The following is a 22,544-nucleotide window of genomic DNA, read 5'->3' as shown; positions in this document are numbered from 1 at the left end:
ACCTTCCCTAGTTACTCACTATTCTAAAGGCCTTTAAGTGACAAAGCATTCGGATTTTAGAAGTATGTCACTTTGTGTATTTTCGTCCAATTTTATTAGTGTATATGAAAGCTTAAAAGAAATGCTTGGCAGTAGTTTAAGAAACAACATTCTTTGAAGTAACACTTATTTTCTTCTTTTCAGTTATAGAAAGGTCTTTTTCACTGCACAGAACACACACTCTGAAGGATATGGAGAATATATTTCAGCTGGTGCGCAATGTTATCCCTCCTTTAACAGGGAAAAAGCATAAAGGTCAAGATGGACGTATAGGCATTGTTGGAGGATGTCGAGAGTAAGTTAAACAGAAATTTGATTTTTGTTTGTGATAAGTTCCAGCATTTCATAACTGATTGTAGAAGCCATTCAAACTCACCTTACGCTTAAACCACAGTTTTCCAGAGAGTTTTAGTACTCCATCATCATGACCATGCATACTTAGGAAAGAGCACGGTACCTTGCAGATGTGTTGCAAAATTTTGACACTGAATGTTATGGGAACTTAAAAATGTTGTTTGTGTCTACCTTCTCTGTATTTTTTGACTGCTTTCAGTGTTAAGTCTTTTCCCATTGCATCGTGAGGTTTTAGAAAGAGTAGAGTAAGACAGTGGCACATCTGATTTTTTTGTCTTGGGAAGTGTGTCGCTATATTTTCTTATACTATGTTTTCTTGTGGGCTTTTTATTTTGATAAATATCGGTGTTTACTAGATTCTGTCAGTACCTTGCTTATGTAGTGGAGTAATGGAAATAGCCTATTTCAGGGGAGAAAAGATGTACTGCATAAATCAGTTAAATGCTGTACTGGCTTAGAAAAAATGTTGTCTGCAATATTGGCCGAATGAGCCCCTACACCTTCCTGCTTTTCATTTTCCTCTTTTGAAAGAGAGATGACATCTTTCTCCTGTAAGAGAGATCTACGGTTGGACACCTGTCATTAATAAACATTCCATAAAGAGCAAAAAGGTGCTGTCTCGTAGCTGGGTCAAATAGCCAGGAGTTAGAAGCTAATGGTCGTAGGTTCCTACCTCTTGGTTGAAGTAAGCACCTTTGGAGGATGATTGTGTTCATATCTCTCTCTTCAGTCTTTATAAAGAGAATTTAGGGCAACTGGAATCACAGTTTAGGCACTTTAGTTAAGCATCTAAAGCCAGATGGGATTGATCCAGGTCACAGATCCCATATTTAGCTTGCAAACAGTTTTTGGCTGTTGTTTGTTTGTCTCTGAAGTTTTACCTCTGTTATTTGAGAAAGTTTTGCTGGTTTATGGTGTGGTCTATGTAAATATTTCTAAGATCATAATCTAATCTCATTACTGTGGTTCCTTAACCTAAATTTTATTTCGTTTTAGATACACTGGAGCACCGTATTTTGCTGCGATTACAGCTCTCAAAGTGGTACGTGTTCTTCTATACAAGTCCAAAATGAACTTCTCATAATTTCTGTTGCCTAGGTGTCATTTTTAAAATAGCATTCATTCTGTAGTGCACATGATCTTTGAGCTCTAGAAGGTCTTTTCTTAAGCAAAGAAAATACTTAGTTCAGAATTTGTAGAAATACTTTGTAAATGTGTCATTTACTGTGTTTCATTCCACATGTTTCCTTTCTCTGTGTAAGGTGAAGTTAGAAATATGTCCAAAATTCGACAATTTCAGGGACTTGGATAGGAAATTTCAAGACTTGATATTTTCTCCAAAAGTGAACAATTATGTTTTTGCGCTATAGTGAGTTCTTTGGAAAATTTTTTTGGACCTGATAACTGTGTTGAATGAAATAATTTTCTTTCAAAACTTGAAACTTTAGGCTAGTAAAATTCTTACAGTTTAAAGATTGTGGGTGGAATCCCATATAATTTCTAATAGTATATTTTATTTGCATTCTAATCTTCAGCAGAAGTATTTAAGCTTTTTTTTTTCCTAGAAGTATGAACTTCCTTATTTTATTGACATATTAAATGGCTAAACAGACTGCATAAATACAGGGTGATTGTTCAAATATAAACAAGTCATGCTTACATAATACATCTGATTTTCAGAATATATAGTGTGTCAGTACTTTCAGTTAATTGTGTATGTTTTTGTTTTTGAAGATTTCTCTCAATACAAAGGTTATTCCAGATATTTCCAACCACTTCTTCCCTCAGGATGCAAACCCTCAAAGATTTTAAGCTGAAATTTTGTTATTTAACCATGTTATTATAAGATCCCAAGGCTACTCAGCTTTCTGTGCACTACATGCAAGTCCAGTAGCAATACTAGAAGGTTCTTTACTAAAGTCACTTGATTTCAGACCATTACATCTGCACATGAGCAGTCAGAGTGGCTTGAAGTGTTCAATGTATAGTAGTAAAGAAGAGAAGACACTTCCTTGACACTGGGAAATTTCAGTGTGCATGACCAATACAAGATCACTGGTCTGGTCACTGCTTACATTATTTGATGCGTATTCTGATTTTTTGAGTTGGTAGCAGAAGCTCGAGACTCAACTCTTCAGCTTTAATGTTTATTTAACATAGAGTGTGTTGCTGAAATTGTGCCAGCCTTTTTCGTGTATGAATTTGGCCCATTGGGTAAAAATGGTAGGGCTAGAAATGTATTCATGGGTTGCCATAGCTCTATTTTGCAAGTATGTTACAGTAGTATTCTGGATTGCTTACCTAGTTTTTCTCATCGTAATCTGTGTTCTTTTGTTACATGAGACATCGTAGTCTTTGCTCATCTACAGATCAGAAATATTTCTCAAGTGAATAAAAATTTGAGATTTTGTGTTTTCTGACATCCTGTTAGTGAGAAACAGAAAAAAATTATATAGGAAGTTAGATACAAAAAGAACAGAACATTTCATACTAGTCTATGCCAAAATAGAAGAAACATAATAAATCTGTTAAGGTATCAAAAAGAAAGAATTCAGTTGAATTATTAGTTGAGTAATCTTTGGAATTATAAAGTTGTTATTATTAAGTATAAATTTGATAATACTGTTTGCAAATTTTCTTTTTTAGGGTGCAGATTTATCTCACGTGTTTTGTACCAAAGATGCAGCAACAGTAATCAAATCATATAGTCCAGAGCTGATTGTTCATCCAGTTCTGTAAGTGACTTACATTTTGTTTAAATGAGCTAGTCAGGCTTACTAGTTTTAATATTTCAGTCTGATAATTGATTAGTTTGTGTTGTTTCTTTTGCTGAGTTACTGGATGGATGAGCTGGAGATCACAAAAACTCCAGGCTTTGTCCTTTCATTATGACCATCGTGTCTGTCAAAGTACAAGTTTTAAAAAGCAAAGATCTTTCTTTGTGCATCATTCTGACCTGTTCTGTGATTGTAATGCATTTTCCAGTGAACAGTAGCAAGATCCAGAGCTACAAATTACTACAGGTCAGCATTTTGCAATCTGCATTTGAAAGGCAAATGGAGTGTGTTCTCTTGCTTCTTCAGCCCTAATAGTATTTAACAGTAGTTTCTGTTTTCCTCTCATTACTGTGTATATAGACACCTATGCAAAATCACAAGGCAAGAGAGATGTTAATTCTCCTTTTTTTTTTTGTGAGTATATTCCTTGAAATACATACCTGTTCTTGGGAATAAATAGATGTTCCAAAATTATATAAATACAGGGTTTAATTAACAAGAAGATGAAAAGTTCTGTCCTCTAATTGGGAAAATCTTAGTGTGTGTGTGCTTCTCCAAATTTTTGTTCTGAAATGTGTTACTGATGAACTTTCATAGGATAAATTTGTTTCAATTAGGTGTTATGTTGGTTTGCAATGAGCACTGCAAATTAGAATTAAGATGTGAGCCTTAGGCCTATGCCTCTGAGCTTAGCTTACACCAGTGCATGTCAAAGTCCGTTGATGTACATACCAAAGCTGTAATGAGGGTAAGAAAAGCATAATTTAAAAACATGTTTGTCAGATACTGCTGTCAGGAGGGATTTATGACAGTAGAAATATTCTAGTGTCTGAGAACAAGAATGTGGTCTTCCTTATGGGGATGAATGTGCTTGGAAGTCATAAGTTTATTGCAATCTGAAGATGGGTTTTGTTCCTGTCGCTGGAGACAGAGGTGCTTAGAAGGAAGGCAGTTAAACAGGAGTGTTTTGTTGGCTGCTTTTTCCCCCAGTCTCCAAAGGTAGAAGAAACCCCTAACTTTATGGATTTCAGACCAAATTAAAATATTTGAAAGCAAGGGAGAGATTTTACCAGTGTGACTGTTTGCCTTTTCAGTCTAAAAAGCATCTCTTTAGTTGATGTTCTGTCTGGTATCATATGATAGCAATGGAGAATATGAATGCAATGGAGAAGCCTAATGGCATTTAACTTGGGGTGTCTGGATGTGTTTCACTTGAGGTACAGCATATGGTCATCTTATATGGTAACGAGTTGACTTTGCCTTAGGAAAAGCATTGTTTGTGTACACAGTCGTTCTTGATGGCTCATAATGGAAAATGTTAATACGAGAAATAGATGCAGCACAGAGGAAAAGAGGGGTGAAAATAGGGTTAACAGTAAACTTTCTGTTCATGAAAGACCATATTGGGCCTGCTTAGTAAGAGTGGGATTTTTTTAATACACAGATTCTCAGTGTCTTCCCTGGAATTCAGATTTCAGTGAAAACTCATCTTTCTACCTGCCATGAGAACTTTTGATTTTAAACTTCTGCTCTGAATTCCTTCAGATGTACACAGTATAGTTAATCTACAGATTTTCATATCCATATATCTTTTAAGTCTGTGATTCAGTATTTAATACTTTTATTTAAACTCTGATTAATTTCTTGCAGACAGCTGAGCTAATTGCATGATGCAGTGTATCTGTAAATATTGTTTACATGACATTCAAAATGAAAAAAATGCAAATATCTGAGTCTTCAGATTTTATTTATTAAATTTTCTCATATTTTTATCTCTTCTGCTTCATTCTCAAACCAGGACGGGGAAAGAGAAAACAGTCTTTTCTGGTTAGAAAGGAGAAAATCTTGATTGACTCTACTAAGCCTAGGTTTTATTGAAATTTACACTAACAGCCTATTTTTCTTGTAAGGTCCTTTGTCTTCAGTGTCACACTTTTCATATGATCCTTTCTGTGTTGTGGAGCCGTTTGAGTTCTGCAGGCACGGCCGGCTGCTCTTGATTCAGAGCCTGATCCCTTAAACAGCCTTTGTACTTTCTGCTGGGCCGCGCTTCACGCATGGAGGAACCTCCGGGTAAAACCCATGAGCAGCTATGTCATTGTTTTCTTTTGTGTCTCTCCTTAAAACTCTGCTTTGCTATGATTTCTCCATGACCCTTCAGAGTAACTAGGTAGCTCTTCTACCACTGTCTTATTATGCTAATCATAATTATGGCCCCGTGTACTCAACTCCCTGTTTGAACAGCTTGGCACTTGGCCAGGGTTCAGCTGCCATTTTGTACTGCCAGGAGCCTGACATTTTATCATCTTAGCTGCCACTGCTTTCTTTGCTGCCTTCACCTCACAGGGGATCACCTCAAGGGAAGAAAATGCTCTGTTCTTGCCCTCTGGATGCTTGGGCTCTTCCTCCTCATTAGAGCTGCTGTTGTAGGATCTTTGCCAGCATAGCTGGTGAAGGCATGGGAGAGTTAGCAGTTGGACTGGGGCGTTTCAGGTCTTCGGCAAATGTCTGTGACTTGAAGGATGCAAAGAATGTTATGTGAGAATGATTGAGCAGGATTGCAGAAGGAGAGTTATGAAAGTGTACATCCATCTTGCAGCATTGCCAGGGCAATTCCACATGACCTCAGATGCAGTCTGTCCCAGGAATCCTTTTGGTACAACATTCCATGCTGGGGACACCTGTAGTGCCACTCTCTCTGTGGTTTTTGTTTCTTGACTTCATTCCCTGTAAGTGAATGTGAGAGCTGCATGTGACAGCCTGGGATCTGGGAAAAGGAAGCTTCAGCACCTGGCTCTGTGTCCTCACTACCTGAGCAGAATAATGAAAGCAGGGTGTCCAGGGGCTGTGAATAGTCAGTATTATCAGTAGTAACTTCCTTTTTATTCAGGGATTCTGTCAAATGGATTATGACCCCTTCCACAATGACCTGATACTATTCAAAAATTGACCAGCTAACCAGTTCAATATTGTTGTTGTCCGACTTTTTGCTTTCCTGTGGATAAGCAAAAAATTCCCAGAAGCTGGGTTCTTTTAAATAGTGGAACGTACCCAGTCTTGATGACATCTGCTCTCCTTGGTCTTGTAACTGCTACCTCAGGTTTGTGGTGCATTTTCCTGTTTTGTCAGCTAATGTGCTCCTACTGTAAATGCTTCACAAATACAGGCAAGATAAAATCTAGCTTTGGCATTTTATTAAGTTTTATTGCAGGTGTTCTCTGTGTGTATTTTTGCTGTAGATGTGTGCACACTTCCTTCATGCATTTCTAGAGAAGAGTTTTCAGCAGCTTTTTTGTATTTGCCATGTTAGTGGCCTGGCTCAGATCAAGTTGAATAGACTTCTTGGATACCTGTGTTGGGTTAGCTTATCCTGGCTTGGCAGGCAAGTGATCACAGAGCTAAATGAATTGTATGAACCCAGGTGGCTGTATGTTAGAAGAAGGCTGATCTCCAGGGTTTTATCAGAGAAGTTGAATGAGGTCATTCATTTCCTGTGGTACCAAAAAAGTGACATAATTCTACATTATCCACCAAAAAAGCCACCCTTAAAGAAGGCTTGAAGGTGGATTTAGAACTAAAACCTTCCTCTTAGCTGGTTATATCTCTGGGGTTGTGTGGACTAGGAAGGATTGTCAAAATTACTTGAAGTCTTACTGTTAATTGCAGAGTTCAGGTTTTGGGTTGTGTTTTGGAAAAGATTATTCTTTGAGTTTGAAATAAAAATAATTGAGAAGAAAATATTCCTGAGGTTGGACTGTATGTTGAGGCCAGTTACCCTTAATGAAGAAACTCAATGAAGATCGAGGTTTTGGGAACATATTTTACCTAGTTTTATTGAATTTTGTCTATATTTTGAGCATTTGAAAAAAATTCATGAAAGTGAGGCTCTGCTAAGTTCTTTGAGCACTCTGAACCAGTACCAAATCTCTTATAGAAGGCCCAGGAGTAACCTTAATATTTTTGGTCTCCTGTAATTTATTATGTCAAGAGGAGATGCAAAAGCACTGATACAATGTGGGAGGATGCTCATACCTTTTAGTTGTGTTAGCTAAGAATAGCTATTAAGCACTACTTTGGTGTAATGCTGGCGCTAACCTTGCTTTTGGATCAGCTGCTGGAATAAGTGCAGAGTTGTTGTCACCAGGGAAAGTCAGGGAATAAACAGAGGTCCCTCCAACAATCAAAAAAATGTCTCACAAGTGACTTGGCTGCTGGGTCCCTACTACACCTGCAGAGAAGATGAAGGAAGATATAAACTTTGTGATCTTTCTTCCTAAGCCTCATTTAGACATCAACCTGGCTAGGAATCACATGGGAAAGTTTAGGTTTCTTTCTTAAGTACTTAGGGGGAGAAAAATGACAGTCAGTATGTGCTTAGAGAATTTATATATTTAAATAGTTTTCTTGTTCTGTCATGCAATGCCGTGGCCAAAATTTGCTATGGACCTGTTTCCTGTGTCCAGCTTTCTTGGCAAAAAACTGCTCCTCCTTTGCTGTGTGTTGCAAAGTGAATAAAAGCAGGTAGGTGTATTCACCCTCTTCTACTGTCCCTTTCCTTCCTGTTGTTGCAGAGGTCCCATGTGATTCCAGTAGAGTTTTTGTCACCTCCTCAAAGTGTGAGAAGTAGCCAAAGATTTTTAGCATTGCTGCAGGGAGTGCTGCTGTCCTTGCTGCTTTCTGATATTCAGAAAGAGATGTACTCCAGTTAGATCTGAATGCTTGCCATACTGCTGTGTTTTGAGACTGGGATCAAATTTCTTTGGTGTTCAATCTTTCTTGTGTTTGAGTGAAGGCAGGTGTCCCTGGGGTTTGTTTTTGAAGGTTTTAGGATCCCCCTTTTTTTTCCCCCCAGATGACAATAAGCAAAGCAGATATTTCGGCTGAGACCTGTCCTATCTTCTCACATGTGCACACCTGACTGGAAGTACTCTAGCCTTCTGGGTATGAATTCAACTATTTTTCTGTGCCTTAAGGGTTGAATGCAATGGCTACCAATGTGGTAAAAGCTCGTCACCATTATTTTTTCTTGAGATATTTTAAATGTGTTCCTTTCTGAGGGAAATTACATTGTTATCTTCATTCTATAGCTTTTAAAGTCACAAATTTTGTTGATTGCTGTCCATTTGAAAAATACGAGCCAGATTGTATTTATCATTTCAGTTCACAGGAAGTATAATGGATCAAGACCACTTCCATGAACTCTGAAAATAGGGGGTCAAGGCATTTGGTTCTCATTATGCTTTTGGAGAGGATTGTCATCATACACGGTGGTAATGTGGTTGAGATCAAACTACAGCTGTTTTAAGTATTTGTATATATCTAAGTGCAGGTCATAAAATGATTGTGTTGGCAGCTGTGGTATCTGAAATGAACAGGGTCTATGCCTTTATTAATGTTCAGCTCTTTATTAAAAAGATCAGCTTGGCAGGGGGCTCGACACAGAGCTCACCCCCGCTGTTGTAGCTTTCCCAGTAGCTGAAGGGTGAGAAGGCTGCAGAGTCTGTCCCTGGAGTCTCTGTGGCACAATGGTAGCTGGAGGTGCAGAGGTGTCCAGTCTGTATCTGCAGTCCCGATCAGCAGGCCGTCCTCTCTCCTTTCCTCCTGGCACACTGGTAGCCGAAGGGTGGGGGAATGTGCAGAGCCTGCTGCCGAGGTCCAGCAGCAGCAACTATCCCTCTCCTCCCCTCCTGGTAACACCAGGAAGTGTGTGCTCCTTTGTGCCTGCTTCCCATGGCCCAGTCCAGTCCGGTCCTCTGCAGTTATGGTGACAGGTCAAACACAGACTAGGGATGGGGTTCCCTTTTCCCCAACCAGCACACCCATCCAGCCCCCTCCACTGTGCCCAGCCTTCCATTTAGGGGTGTTTTCATCCCCAAAACCCCCTCCCATGATTCCACTGGTCTCCCTATTTTGCATCCCAGTCCTAGAATGGTAGTGAGGGTGGGGGGGTAGGTGATTCCCAGGAGCAATTAGCTAATTAACAATTCAATGTCAGTACTTAGTTTGAGCCAAGTGTCCTAGCCAGGCTGTTTTGTTCATAGCAGTATCTTTACAAGGCTAGATAAGGTTGACCTTCAGCGCTGTAGTCATGTCTGGGTGAAAAATCTCAGAAAATAGTCAGGCAACAGCTTCTTGTTCTTTGGGACTCTCTCACAGGATGCCAAGAGGCTCTGCTGTGCTTAAGAGAGGTGATCCCATTTGTGTGGTGCATTTGGGTTCATTGTTAGAGAGGCTGTTGCTAGCTCCAATGCCTCTAGTGTGTGTCCACCCAATTCCTAATGTAGCAGAACGTCTGATACCCAAGTGAGAGTCTGGTGTCCAAGTAGCAGCTATGGAAAACACTTTCAGTCATTGTCATTATGAAAAAAAAAAAAAAGCAATGAAACGGTGATATGGTAAATATGGCATTTTTTTTCTAAATGTTTGCCTCAATAAGTCATTGAAGCTTTTACTGCCTTTAGGGTAGGGTAGGGAGCAAGTAAAGGCTCTGATATCTGCACGTTAAGAGCAGTCTCTTCCTATGAGCTTGTGACACCCCCGCTTCTCCTGGATAATGGGTTGCTGTTCTTGCTGCTGCTTATAGAAGAAGCCTACCAGGTTCACTTCTGGTGTCTAAATTAACTTACTCGATGTCTGGAAAAGAAGACTTAATTTGAATAGAATTCAATCGCTCTCTCATTAAGGTCTTTATTTCTCTTTCATTTTCTTCCCTGTTATTTAATCAAATTGTAGCTGGAAAATATGTATTGTCTATCCAATGTTTACAGATTGTACACAGTTTAAAGATTTAAATAGCTTGTTAGATGAAAATGACCCGTTTTGTCTTCTGAACATTTTGGGGGGGCATTTTAATATGCTAATTCTAATATAATAAATGTATTTCTCTTTGTTCTCTAATTGCATCCAGACAGCTTCATGCCCGTGTGTTGTCTCTGCTATTTGCTCCACCTGACTGAGGTGCTTGGTGAGAGACACAAGAGTTGATAAAAAGCTCAATGAGCTTCTCTAGAAGAAGCTGCTATTATTTCCAGTTCTATTCATGGAACTGAAAGAGGCTGCCTGAAGCCCTTGGCTTCGGAAATTTGGCATTAATTTACAAGAAAGATGATTTAAACATTGGCAAATACAGCCATTCTTAGAATAGAGAATTAGTTTAATTTTATGCTCAACCTCTTTTTTTTTTTTTTCGCATTGTTTGAGTTTACTTTTTATTCCTTTGACCCATCCTTTCCAGAATAATTTCACGTCCTATCTAATTTTCCCAGTTTCAAATAAAAACCTCACCCAAGTTTTACCACAATTGGTAGCAATTATTTTTCTGAGAGAATTATTTCAGTTCTAGAGCTACGCATTATGTCCCATCTTTGGCTCTTTTGATGTATTGTATTACATGGAAGTTCCAATTGTCAGCAGTCTAACGTTTGATTCACATTAATTATAATTACCTGCAGTGTTTGGACAAACAAAACTGAAACTCTTTCATCCTCAGATCAGAAACTTTTTCCCATCTTTGAAGATGTCTGTAGGTTTGCTATGAAACTGCCCCCTTAGTGTGGCTTTGTCTGAGTTTGCATAAACAGACTTGTGCAGAGGTACATTTTAATGCATTTGGAGTTGCCTCAGTCATACCAAGTGTGTACAGATGAGGAGCAGAATTTGAATAATGTACTCTCCAGTGAGGAGCCATATAGTCAATCGCATGACAGCAGTCTTGCTTTTGTCCCGTGTTCTTCTCTAGCAGGAGATGTCATTGATTGGCATTTTCTGGGGTCCAAACCACATTGCTGATTGCTGAGGAGGTACCAGCTCTGCCTAAGACCCATGTGAAGAGCTGCAGTCCTGCTGCCTCCTGTTTGTGCTGTCATTCATGCTTATCTACTATTTCTGTAGCTCCTGGTTATACCCTTGCTGACTTTGCTTCACATTTTCTTGTTTCCATGTAAAATTTGACAAGGCTGCACCTTATCTCTTGTTCCTTTCCCTCCCCTAGAAAGCAGTGACAGAAACTGTCATTCATCCTGAATGGGAAAAGCTGCTGTGTTTAGAGCTTTCTATGATTATTTAAAGCTGTTGCTTGGTGGCTTTTGATCATTGGGTAAAAGCCAGTCTTTGAATAAAATTCAGCATACAACAATATTTTATTTCTTTAGAGAGCTGAGGATGGGAGTGGTGATTCAGGTCCTAGCTGTCAAGTGTCCCCCCACTCTGGGCAGTGACCTAGAGCAGACTTTCAAGCAGATGGCACCTGTCAGATATCTGTTACAAACAGCTCTAGAAGATGCTTAGGACCTGTGGATCATATTAGGGCAGTAGCCACCATCTTTGGTGCTTGTTGGGGATTTTTGGTTTGTTTTTTTCATGTTAGGAGCTTTTGTTTGTTTTTGGAAAGGTTATTACATCAAGCTTTCTGTAAGATAAAGATCTACAAAACTGTGTTTTAGGACAATTTTTATTGTGCCATAGTGAAATACAGAAGAGTTCTGAAGAACAAAAAGCTTAACTTAGTTCTTCCTGCTTTATTAGCTCTTCACTTCAAGGCTGCCCCCAATGGCTTCTCCCAGTCTGTACTCATATCTAGAACTGGCCCAATCCAGGTGCAGCACCTTGCATTCATGGAACTTCATGAGGTTATGTGGCAAAAGTTGCCTAAAGCCACTAATAATTTACAAAGAAAATGTGTCCTCAGCACTTTAGAGACTCAGTGACGTTTAGCATGAAGAATCCTTGTCTATTTTGCCATGGACAGTACTTTCCTCAATACATTCTGGAAGCAGAGAAAAGAGGAAAAAGATAAACATGCAAGATACTGAACACCATACCTTGGTCCTGTCTACCCAGCCGCTTCAGGGACAGCAAATGATAAAGGTGCTGTGTCTGCCTTACCAAGAGATCATCAGTCATCTCAGCCTCCCCTTACATCTCATTAACAGCCAAGGAAAATTGATCAGATCCCATCTCTGGTGTCCTTTTCCCTTGTGTGCCTCCATGTAACCCCCTCTGTCTGCTTGCTTGTTTGTTTAGATCTGACTAATGGACAATTGGTGAAGCTGATTCCCTAATTGCTGACATTAGCTTTAGACTCTTTCTTACCTGCGCAGCTTCACAGATATGACACAGAAGCTCCTTCAGTTTTTCTTATTAATTATTCTGTTGTCTTGCAGTTGTTATTTATGTGTTTACACTGTGATAGTTCTTTAATGTGTGCAGTCAGAGGTTTATTGGTGGTTTTGCAGACAAGCTGAACTTTTGAGGAAGTGTTTGGGAGTTTGGAGGGGTGTTGCTTAGTTGCTTGAACAACTGAATTGTAATAATCTAGATTTTCATCAGAATGACATCTGATGAACACCTCAGTGATTAGCTGGAGGGAGCTGTTGAAGATTTGTTCATTCCCCATTTATTCCCTGATGTGCTTTGTCACTAGATTCTGATTTTGCACACATCTGCACAATGATATTGTAGTTCACTCTCCTTGTTTACAGGTGTTACTGGTAGGAGTCAGCTTCCCAGTTATTCCTATTGTGTATGTCCATGGTGCAGAGTTTGTATTTTTGTATTAGAGGAAAGCCAGACTAGTTCCCAAAGTGTTGCCCTATAGACTTCCAAAAAGCATGCTTTATTTTGGAAAAACCCAGATTTTTATTTAATCAAATTATTTCTCAAAGGTTTTTGCCCCCTTCTCAGAAATTGAAATACTGTTTTGTCCTCTCCTTATGAGAGTTTCTTACTCCTCTTTATATTATTACTAGCTTTGTGCTTTAGAATGGGGGTGTTGCATTTGTGATATCTCTTTTGGAAAAAAATTAAGTTGGATGTCATATGGTTCTGCATCTCTAAAGGCAATAGTGATTCTTGCTTACTGGATTTGTTTCTCTCAAAGCTTGAAGATCACATCTCTTTTGATCAAGGGGAAGTCTTCTTCATACCTCGTCTCTTTCTAGAGAGGTGTTGTTTTTTTTTTAAATACAGTGCTAATTTCAGTTGTTTCAATGTCTTGGGCAGTGGAGGTGATAAGTAGAGTAGAGGTTTGAGATCAGGTTAGTAACCAAGCAGAGAAGTTGGCATGAAGTGACAAAGGAGGCTAACTCTGTTCTTTGTGTGAGCGTAGTACACAGTGAGCAGCTGAGCACCTGACATGGCATGCTGTGCTGGTGCCTCCAAAGGAGTTTTATTCCAAAGACATTTTTGTCTGGTTTTGATCCACAGGCAACCAAGAACATGCATTGACTTTTTCTGTAATGACAGACTAAATACTGCCAAGAAATATTTATTCCTCAGTACCCAGGCACAATTATACATACAGGCAAATTAGCCAGACGATCCTTAGCAAGGATTTTGACCCATGCCAACTAGCCTCTCCCAGCCACTTTTCCCACTGACGAGGAACTACCATGGTCCAGGAACTGTGCCCAACAGGCAGGTTGAGCTTTGTCTGTTTTGGAGCCTGAGAGTGCAGAGGCCATCTGATCTCAGAGTGAGAACTTTTCTGGGTATGTTCAAGGATTGTATGTAGACAGTAGCTGGTCAGAGCTTGAGGAATTTCTGCCTTTGTGCTAAATCCTGTGTTCAGGAGCATTCAAGGTTTACCCCTGCTGCTTGTTGATCATTTGTACCCTATCAGCTTTAAAATGCTACTGGTTTGATATACATGTGTGGACATAAACTCATAAACTGTAGATAACACAATAGCCCTTCCACTCACAGAGCAGCTGTAGATGCAGAGTATTGGTACAGTGTCTGTAGCTGCATAGCACAGCTATTGTGAACATCCACTGTCCTGAAGTGAAGCTGGCATGGTGCTGTTGTGAGACAGTATTTTTCTGCTTCCTTTATGAAGATTCAAAATCCATCAGTTATTTACAGCATAGTTTTATAGCTGATTTTGCAATGTAGTAGTCATTAGCACCATTTTTAATCTCTTGACCCTTCACATCTTGGGTTGCTTCTTGATGTGACATTGCAAAAGCGTCGAACATAATGTTTGTAAAATGCTTTGAAGATGAAGAGCTCCACAGTAGATTTTTGTTATTACCAGAGGCAAAGTGTGCAGGAGTGGCTTAATATTGGACTGTTTATTTCCCAAGAGATGGCTTTGTTTTGAAAAGTGCGCATTATCAATTGAGTTTTAGACAAAATTACCTTATTTCAATCCTGAATAGAAATAAATTGACAAACTTTTTTATGGTTAGATTATTTGCATAAGATATTTGTAGAAGAGCAGAACATTTATGATACTATCTATTAATCTATTCTTAGCTTATGTTTAATTAAGCTTTTTTTAAATGTATTTGATTTCTACTATCCAAAGGTATGTCAAATCCAGATATCCTTATATATCTAGAAGTTGCAGTATTCTTAGAATTACATGGTATATAGACATATTTATTTGAGAAATAGATATTGAGATATATATTGCTCTTCAAAGATAAAAGAAGTTCAGTATGTGAACATAGAAGAGTGGACTGCATTCAGAAATGATGATGTTTTATTAGAGTTTGGTTTGCAGGCAGTTTTTCACATGTTCAACCTACCACATATTAAAGTCCTGTCTTTTTTTTTTTTTTAATAATGCTTTAGCTATTTCTTGAATAATTTTTATTTCCAGCCTCTATCTACATCATAAACTGATAGGTGATGTACAGAGATAAATACAAAGAAAAGTGAGCTGTTTAACAGTTCCTGAGCTGCTATGGTTTCTGTGCGAGGTAGAGGAGGAGGGAGGGAGCTGCAGTGCTGAAGTGGAAGTTCAGCTTGCTGAAACAGGGACTGCTCCAGGGACAGCAATGTCCTGCCATGTTCACTGTCTCCCTTGCCCTTGCAGGGTCATCACTCCCACCCAGCAGCCTTGTTTTGACAGAGCTGTTTTGTGGTGTCAGCACAGGGCACCCCTGGGCTTTCTGAGGCAGCTCTTGTCAGCCGAGGGGTCGCTGGGCTGCGGCCAGGCACCGCATCCCTGTGCCCTTGAGTGGGATGCCTCGCTCCCTGCAGCTGCAAAAGCTTTGGGCTGCTGCCTGGCACTTGCAGAAATCATTGTGGAATTTGCTGATTCTGCCAGACACAACCTAAACACTTGTTCCCAAGTGCTGCATCCCATCAGGACAGCTGTTGGTTATGAAAAACATGCAGCGGCTTTCGTCTGTAATAATACAGCTTTGTTGGAGTATTGCAAGCTTACAATAATCTGAGCAATACTGTGAGGCAGTACCCCCTCGCTCAGCCTACAGGGAGCTTCAGTTAAGATGTTCATTTATTGTTGTCACTAATGTCAGAGATGGGGGGAGGGAGGCTAAATTTTCACTCCATACTACTGTCAGTAAGGATTAACTGCAAATGCTGGGCAGTGCTTTCAAAATATTCTGACCTATTTACACAACAAAACTGATCAGAACAAAATAAACACTTCTGGTCAGTGGCTGAATGCTGTATTGTGGCAGCTATATTTGGCAGTGAATTTTCTCATGATTTTCCCAATGTAGACAAAAACCAGAATGCCATAGAAATTTTAAGCACTACAAGCAGATAATGCCCATACTAAATAGCTTGTTTCTCCTGTTGCCTTTTGGGGAAAGGGGACAATTTGACTGTAATTCAGTTGGAACAAATTCTTATGAAGCAACTGACAAAGAAGCGTATGAGTAGATTTATCATTCTGCCATGTAGGGCAATAAACAATTGCATAATTTCCAGCAAGCTGCAGTATATACCTGTGAGATGGTGGATTTCTCTCCAAAGTATAACCTCTGCAGAAAAGCATTACATAGGGAATCGTGACAGACTCTAAAAATTGTTGGTTTCCTCCTTGGATTTTATTTTTTTATTTTGTAACAGCTGTAGTGGATACTTGCAGTTACTTGCTCATTTTTATGTGGTCTCTCCTAAAGAATGAATTGAGAGCAATTTTTCATTTTAGCTATTTGGACAACCATTCTATATTTTCTGTGTCACAAGGTTCTTTATAGTTAGGAGGATAAAATTGCCTGACACTCAAGATAGGAAGTACCTCTATCTTGCATCTTGAACTCAGTTTCTGAGAATACTAAAATTAAGCCTTTTTAAACTTCTCTTTATTATTTTTTTTCACACTTCCTTGTAGTGATAGTCCCAATGCTGTCCATGAGGTGGAAAAGTGGTTACCACGGCTGCACTCGGTTGTCATAGGACCTGGCTTAGGTAGAGATGAAGTTCTGCTTGAGAATGCTAAGGTAATGTGATACCGATATTTTATCCTATGTCTTTATGTTGAATTTTATTAACCATTCCTCTATCTTACACCATTACACAAATGTTCTTGTTATGGTGTTGAGAATTACAGTTTCTGTCTGTGGGTCTTCATATTCAGTCTGAATTTTAGGCACTTGTAGGGTTGTTCTGATTTGCTTTTGTTTAGCTTGTGAAAGTCACTAGTTAAGAAATAAGTGTTGGTATATCTAAATAAAAGGCTCTATGTTTTCTTAGGTACAAAGCACCAGTACTGTAAGTACATAAATATGGATTTGAGTTTCTAAGGTGCACTAAAGAACAGGGATTGTGACCTCTTGCAATAAGAAATAATACTCTTCATTATAAGATGTTGCAGATTCTGCTTTGAATAAAGAGATAATCATATTTTCTGTCAAGCCTTGGTGGAGAGCTAAAACAGGAGAATAAATAGTCTTTTTAAATAATATGTACTTAAACCATCTTCTCAATGATGTTTTGTATTACTGCCAACTGTTTGAAGTGTGTCTTTCAGTCTAGTATCAATCTAATTTTGTACCATTTAATTTTTTTCCTGACTGACCAGTATTACTGAATTAATCAGTGGCACTAACAAGTGGAATTAATATAATTTACAGAAATGTTGACAGTTACACAGTGATATCATGAAACAGAATAGGCAAGAGACTGGAGACCACATTATCCAAATGTTTAGAATACCTTGAAAACTATGAATGGTAGTTTTGCTAGGATTTTGTTAGAGAAAGTTGCTATTGGAGTTTCTTGCTTCTTTAATTTTTTTTTGAAGGAAAATTTATATATTATGATACAGAGGTGCAAAAGTAATAGAGATTGGAAAATAAAGAATATAAATTTATTACAGCTGATGAAGAAATCAAATTGTATTATGAGTGAAAAATTTAAACTTATTTTATTTTTTTAAAAAACATTATTTTCAGATTTTTTTTTAACAAGAAAAATATCTGAGACAAATTCCATTTTTTTTGGCTAAAAAAATAACTTTGGGTTTTTTTCCTAAAGGAAAACAACTTTAAACAAAAGCAAATAAGAATTAATCTAGAATATCTAAGACAAATGTCTGTTATATCAGAATTCCATCCAGGGTTTATGTGCTTATCTGTACTACAGAAGTATCTGGAAGATTTCTTGATAGTCTTTTTTTCTCATTGCTAAAAATAATATTGCTTTCCTAGTGAATTACAAGCATACTTTTACTTCAGTCTGGCTGTCCTGTGTAAGCCAGCTTAGAGTTAAAGAAACAAACCCAGCCAATAAAGACAAGGCACTTGAAAGTTACTTCATGCTAAAATCTCAGGGCACATTCATATGAGCTGTGGATCTGGCCTTATTAATTTCAAGTCACATTAAAGCTCAAGTTCTTTGTCTGCACTGTAGTTGTGTAAGTGTGCATTAGTTACCCACTGTTGAGGTTATTAACGTGCCACTGGGGGCAAGAGAACCCTGGCTGCCTGTCTGAGGGAGACTGGTGCTTCTCTGTGCTGGGTCTCCCTCGTGCTTCAATAGCGAATTTTAGGTGGCAAGAAAAAAAACAAAAGGTGATAGTCTTGCTATTTTAAACTTTTATAGGAGGCTGGCTTGGTATAAAGTTTTCTGGTTTCCCTTTAAGCTAACTGTGGCGTGTGTCGTATGAACGCCGGGCTGGGAGGTAGGTGAGTGTCTGCTTTCTGGTCAGGGTTTTGTGCTGGTGATGGTGAGATAGAGCTTCCCCTCTGCCTCCTTCTGTCCATTAAGGTGCTGAGGCATTGTGTTCTGGCATCTCTCTAAAGCTGTTTTTATGTCAGTTCTTGTCAGTATTGTGCCAGCACATTTCCAATTAATGTGCTTTTCCAAACAGTCATGTGTTTGGGCTGCTTCTCTCTTCTGAGCATTGAGAAATTAAGAAATTAATTACTAGTGCTGTAACCTTCAATTTCTGGTATATGGCCAAGAGACAGTGTTTTGTTGTGGAATAGCTTGAGTGCTTCTTGACCAGATGGTGCATCATCTCCAGATCAAAGAATGCTTTGCTTCCTCAGCATCTTTAGTATGTCACCTGCCTCCCTCATTCTTAATGCCTGCACTGCTCACTGTGGCATTTGAGCTCCTTTCAACAGCCTGATTTAAAAAAACCCACCTTGTGATCGGTTTCCTTTGATTTGATTTCTTTTTCCTTGAGCATTGTGATAGTCTTTGAATATATATTTACTGGCTTCCTGCAATTTTGTGGATTTGGATGTAATTCCATTTACAAGTCCTGTTACAAGAAGGCTGCTCTGCAAGTTTTATCATCCTTTTATAAGGCACTTGTGTGGGTCTGTGCCAGAGACCCTCACATGCTGTTACTCAGTTGCTTGGAGCTGATGCTCTGTCAGTTTTCTGGCCATGGGCTTGTGACACCAGGAGCTGCAGCTTCAGAAGATTCTCCTAAAGAAAGCATTTGTTGTGTCCTGATAGCTGTACATCTGGATCCCTTGCAGATGTGGCAATTCTAGTCTCAGCCTGGTTAAACCTTACAATTCCAAAGCAAATAAGAAGTCCAAGCAGCTTCTCTTCAAGAGAAAAGAGCAAAAAGAACATTTGAACATTTCTGCTCCAAATCTCAGCTCTGGAGTGTGCAGATTGAAACATTTCTGCTCCCCATACTACTTCAAATCTTTGAAATGCTGTTACCACATCTGGTGTGAAGGTTGGCTATGATGTCAGCTTTCTTGTTGGGAACATCAGGCCATCTGTTTATTCCTTTCATTGTCCATGACTGATTCTGGCCAGTGATACCAGTATGTTATTTCATGGAGTTCAGCTCAGTTGGAGTGCTGCTGCTGGTGGCTTAGCCTGCTGAGAAAGAGCTTACACATAGCTGCTATGTGTAAGCAAGGCCAAGATCCCAGTGACTGTCCTCTGCTTAGAAGCAGCATATTTCCAAAGCTGTTAGATATTCTCCTTCTTTTCACACAGCAGCAGTGTTGCATCCCTATCATATATGCCAATCACAATTTACTTCATTCAGCTGTTGCATGTGTGTTTGTGCTTCTGGCTTTACTCTGATCTGATTTTCTTTCTGGGAGAAGCTTGGAAGTAGGGAAATTTCTGCCTGTACCATCAAGAGCTGTTTCTTGGGTGTGTGAGAGAGCCAGGTTCCTCTGCTGCACGGTGATGAACACAGCTTCAGAGATGACTTTGTTAATAATAACAATGTTCCTTGCATAGCCTCCTGGGAGAGCCTCATGCTCCAGATGTTCTGCATTCTGCTGCCACCTAGCAGAGAGGCAGTTACAGGCTGAGCTATGTATGTCCTTCATCAGTTTCCATCCTCTTGTCATCTCCTTTCCCCTATTCCTTCTGGCTTTGGGGCCAGATGGACTGATACAGGATTGCTGCTGGAATAGCAGTTACTGTAGGGATCACAGAGACAAGCATTCATGGTTACGAAGAGCCCTCTCCTTAACTGAACTCTTCTGTGATGGGATTTTCCTTGCTTGTCACTCTGTTCCTTGCCTCTGTCCTTGAAGTGGCAGCACCCAGTCCTGGACCCTGGTCTTCCAGACTTCTGGGTCAGAATGGAGTTTTCAGCAGAGCAAGCTTGCTTTCCTCCTGTAGGAGAGAGGTAATGATTAATGGCAAGAACAGCTCTGTGTAACTCAGATTACACGATGAAATCGACTGGGTTCTCAAGCCATATGCTTGTTCCTCTTGCTCAATTCTCAGTCTTTGTTTTAGCTTCCAGAACATGTCAGGACTACCAGCCTGGGTTTTCTTTTGGCTGAGGCCCTGCCTAGCTGCCATTTGTGCCTATTGCTGTTGCTGTTTTTCTTCCCTCAGCCCTCTTGTCCTGCAGTGCTTCCTTCTGCCCTTAAAGATCTCTGCTATCTCTTGGATATAAATTTCAGAATCTCATTTTCCACCCCTTGTGACATCATCTTAAGGTTGTGTTAAAATGTCTTGGGTGTAGTTAACATCTACATGATGAGAGAGGTTTGGGCCCTTGTCACGAATTATCTCCATCAGGTGTGCCCAGAGAGAAGCCATTTGAAATTTTCAGATGGGTGGATTCTCAGTTCCACGTTGACCGAGGCATCAGCCTTTCTGTGTTTGGTTAGTTGGATTATTTTCCCCCTTTCAAGCCTCATGCATTCAAGATTTAGGCAACACTTCACAGCCCTAATAAGTTGTGAGAATGGGACCACGTGTTTCAGTACACTATCTGCACTACTTTTTTGCAAGATCAAGAGCACTGCAGAATACAGGGCCACCTGTTGTTAGCATATAGGTCTGTTAGAGTTGAATCTGTCACTGTGGGCCTTGAAAAGGATTTTCCTCTTGATATCTAAGTAGCCCTCCCAGTTCCATTTGTACCACAGGTGCAAGGCACCTGAGAAGTGTCCCAGGTGAATTTTGCAGGTGCCAGATTAGTATTGCCTGTGGTACCTACCACCATGTACAAATACGAACCAACAGATTGTATTCTTGTTTGGAGTCACTGCTCATGGCAACTCCAATGAGCAGAATTATTTTCCAGAAACTTCTGCTCTAGCATGTGTCGTGCATTTGCTCCCTCCCTGTTTATACCCTTTGTAGGTTCTTGCTGTGAGGATTCAGCAGTTCTTAAGGAACTGAAGTAGCAGGATATGCCTCTTTCTCTTCTTAGCTCTCAGCTAGGAGGAGGTGAGGTAGCTGGAACTTTGTGTTTTGAGTACTGCAAGGGCAAAACCCAGTGGGATGTGTGTGCCCTCTCTGTGAGAATGTGTGTGCTGTCAGCCTTCCCCCAGGGCCCAGCATTGATGCACATATCACAGACAGAATCCAGTGAAAAGCTGATCTCCAGCTAGCCAAGCTTTATTGCTTTCAAAGGGCCTGATGAGACTCAGAACTTGTGGATGTCATCACCTCAGGTGGGGCAGTTGCTGGGTTAGGGTGCAGGTCTTTGTGGGGGTGTTACTGGTGTGGATGAAGCTTGGGAACACCAGCTCAAGGCAGAGATACCTTCTTGGTTATGCCAAGAAACTACTGCTGCTTGAGCTAAGAACTATTAGTATTCTGTGGCTTCCTCCCAGATGTCTTGATTAGAAAAATAGTGTTTGAATATATGCTAACAGTACCTTAAATACAGGTTTATGCAGCTTGCAAACAGAATTTATTTCTAATATGTATAATGGATCTTGAAAGTCATTCACAGGGAAGTGGGATATTTATTTTCTTTCTGCATGTAGGCTTATATTGTTAACTTGATTTTGATGCTCAAAAGCATTTGTCAGCAAAACACTGGTATTGAATATCTTTTCAACTCTTTCTGAGCTCATTCAGCTAGAAACCGTAAAAATAAATTGGCAGTGATAAATTCAGTTCATTAAGTTCATCTTAAGCATGACAAGTTCATTTTAAGTTTATGTTTATTTAAGGCGAAGTGCCAACAGCTGACCATTAATATCTTATGCCAAATCTAGTTAACATAATCAGCTATAAATTGGAAAGCTTGTAGAGTTTTCATTGTGAGTGCAAACATTAAGTGAATGTTTATGAATGCATGAGAAAAAATAGTGCTTTTATTTATTCTGATGAAGATATTTATACTTTGGATTGCAGCAAAAAAGATTAATATTTAAAAGTGGATGTTCATTTGTTTAGGGCTGAAATGTATGTATAAATGCAGCTTCTGAAATGGTCTCTGGCTGACCATGATTTTGGAGCAGCACAGGCAAAAAGGAGTGCTCTGAGTTTTTTCATAACTAGGACAGTATTTCGGAGGTTTTTTCTTTTTTCTTATTGTGTTCAGGCATTACTTTGGCTTATATCACCTCTTCAGGAATTTAGCATGTGATTGAAGCTGATACTAAGAAACTGTTACTTGCAGTTTTCTTCAGTGCTGAAGGCAAGTGATCTAACTTGAATTCAAAGAAGGAATCTACAAATGAATAATTTTCTTTTTTTTTTAATGTAGAATAGAGCAATTTTGATTAGCTGCCATCTACAGTGTCTCCAGCTTTGTGAATTCTAACAGCTTCTAACATCTCCCAAAGCACTTAATGAGCCTGATGGTGTAGAGGGGTTACTCTTATCACACTCTGCCTGGCTTAAGTGAAACATTTTGCTGTGCACCTGAAAATCTGTTTTGGAAAACAGGGTTTAGCGTGTGGTACTACAGTTAAAAGACAAAAGACCAAC

General features: G+C 39.4%; 1 protein-coding gene across 3 annotated transcripts in view; it reads left to right on the top strand.

Annotated features, from left to right (window-relative positions):
• The window catches only part of NAXD (NAD(P)HX dehydratase), a 51,225-nt gene that overhangs the window by 6,840 nt on the left and 21,841 nt on the right, over nt 1-22,544 (top strand). For all 3 annotated transcript variants that reach the window (XR_014956362.1, XM_021545608.3, XM_077781579.2), the window contains 4 exons: nt 184-334; nt 1,390-1,435; nt 3,040-3,128; nt 16,261-16,369. Coding sequence is in view for 2 of the 3 variants with exons in the window: in XM_021545608.3 (XP_021401283.1) it covers nt 184-334; nt 1,390-1,435; nt 3,040-3,128; nt 16,261-16,369 (395 nt within the window). In the remaining variant the exon portion in view is untranslated. The remainder of the gene's footprint in view (nt 1-183; nt 335-1,389; nt 1,436-3,039; nt 3,129-16,260; nt 16,370-22,544) is intronic.

The sequence above is a fragment of the Lonchura striata genome, chromosome 1, assembly GCF_050655825.1.
Source record: "Lonchura striata isolate lonStrDom1 chromosome 1, ASM5065582v1, whole genome shotgun sequence".
NCBI classification, from domain to species: Eukaryota; Metazoa; Chordata; class Aves; order Passeriformes; family Estrildidae; genus Lonchura; species Lonchura striata.
This window is presented reverse-complemented; position numbering and strand designations above follow the sequence as displayed.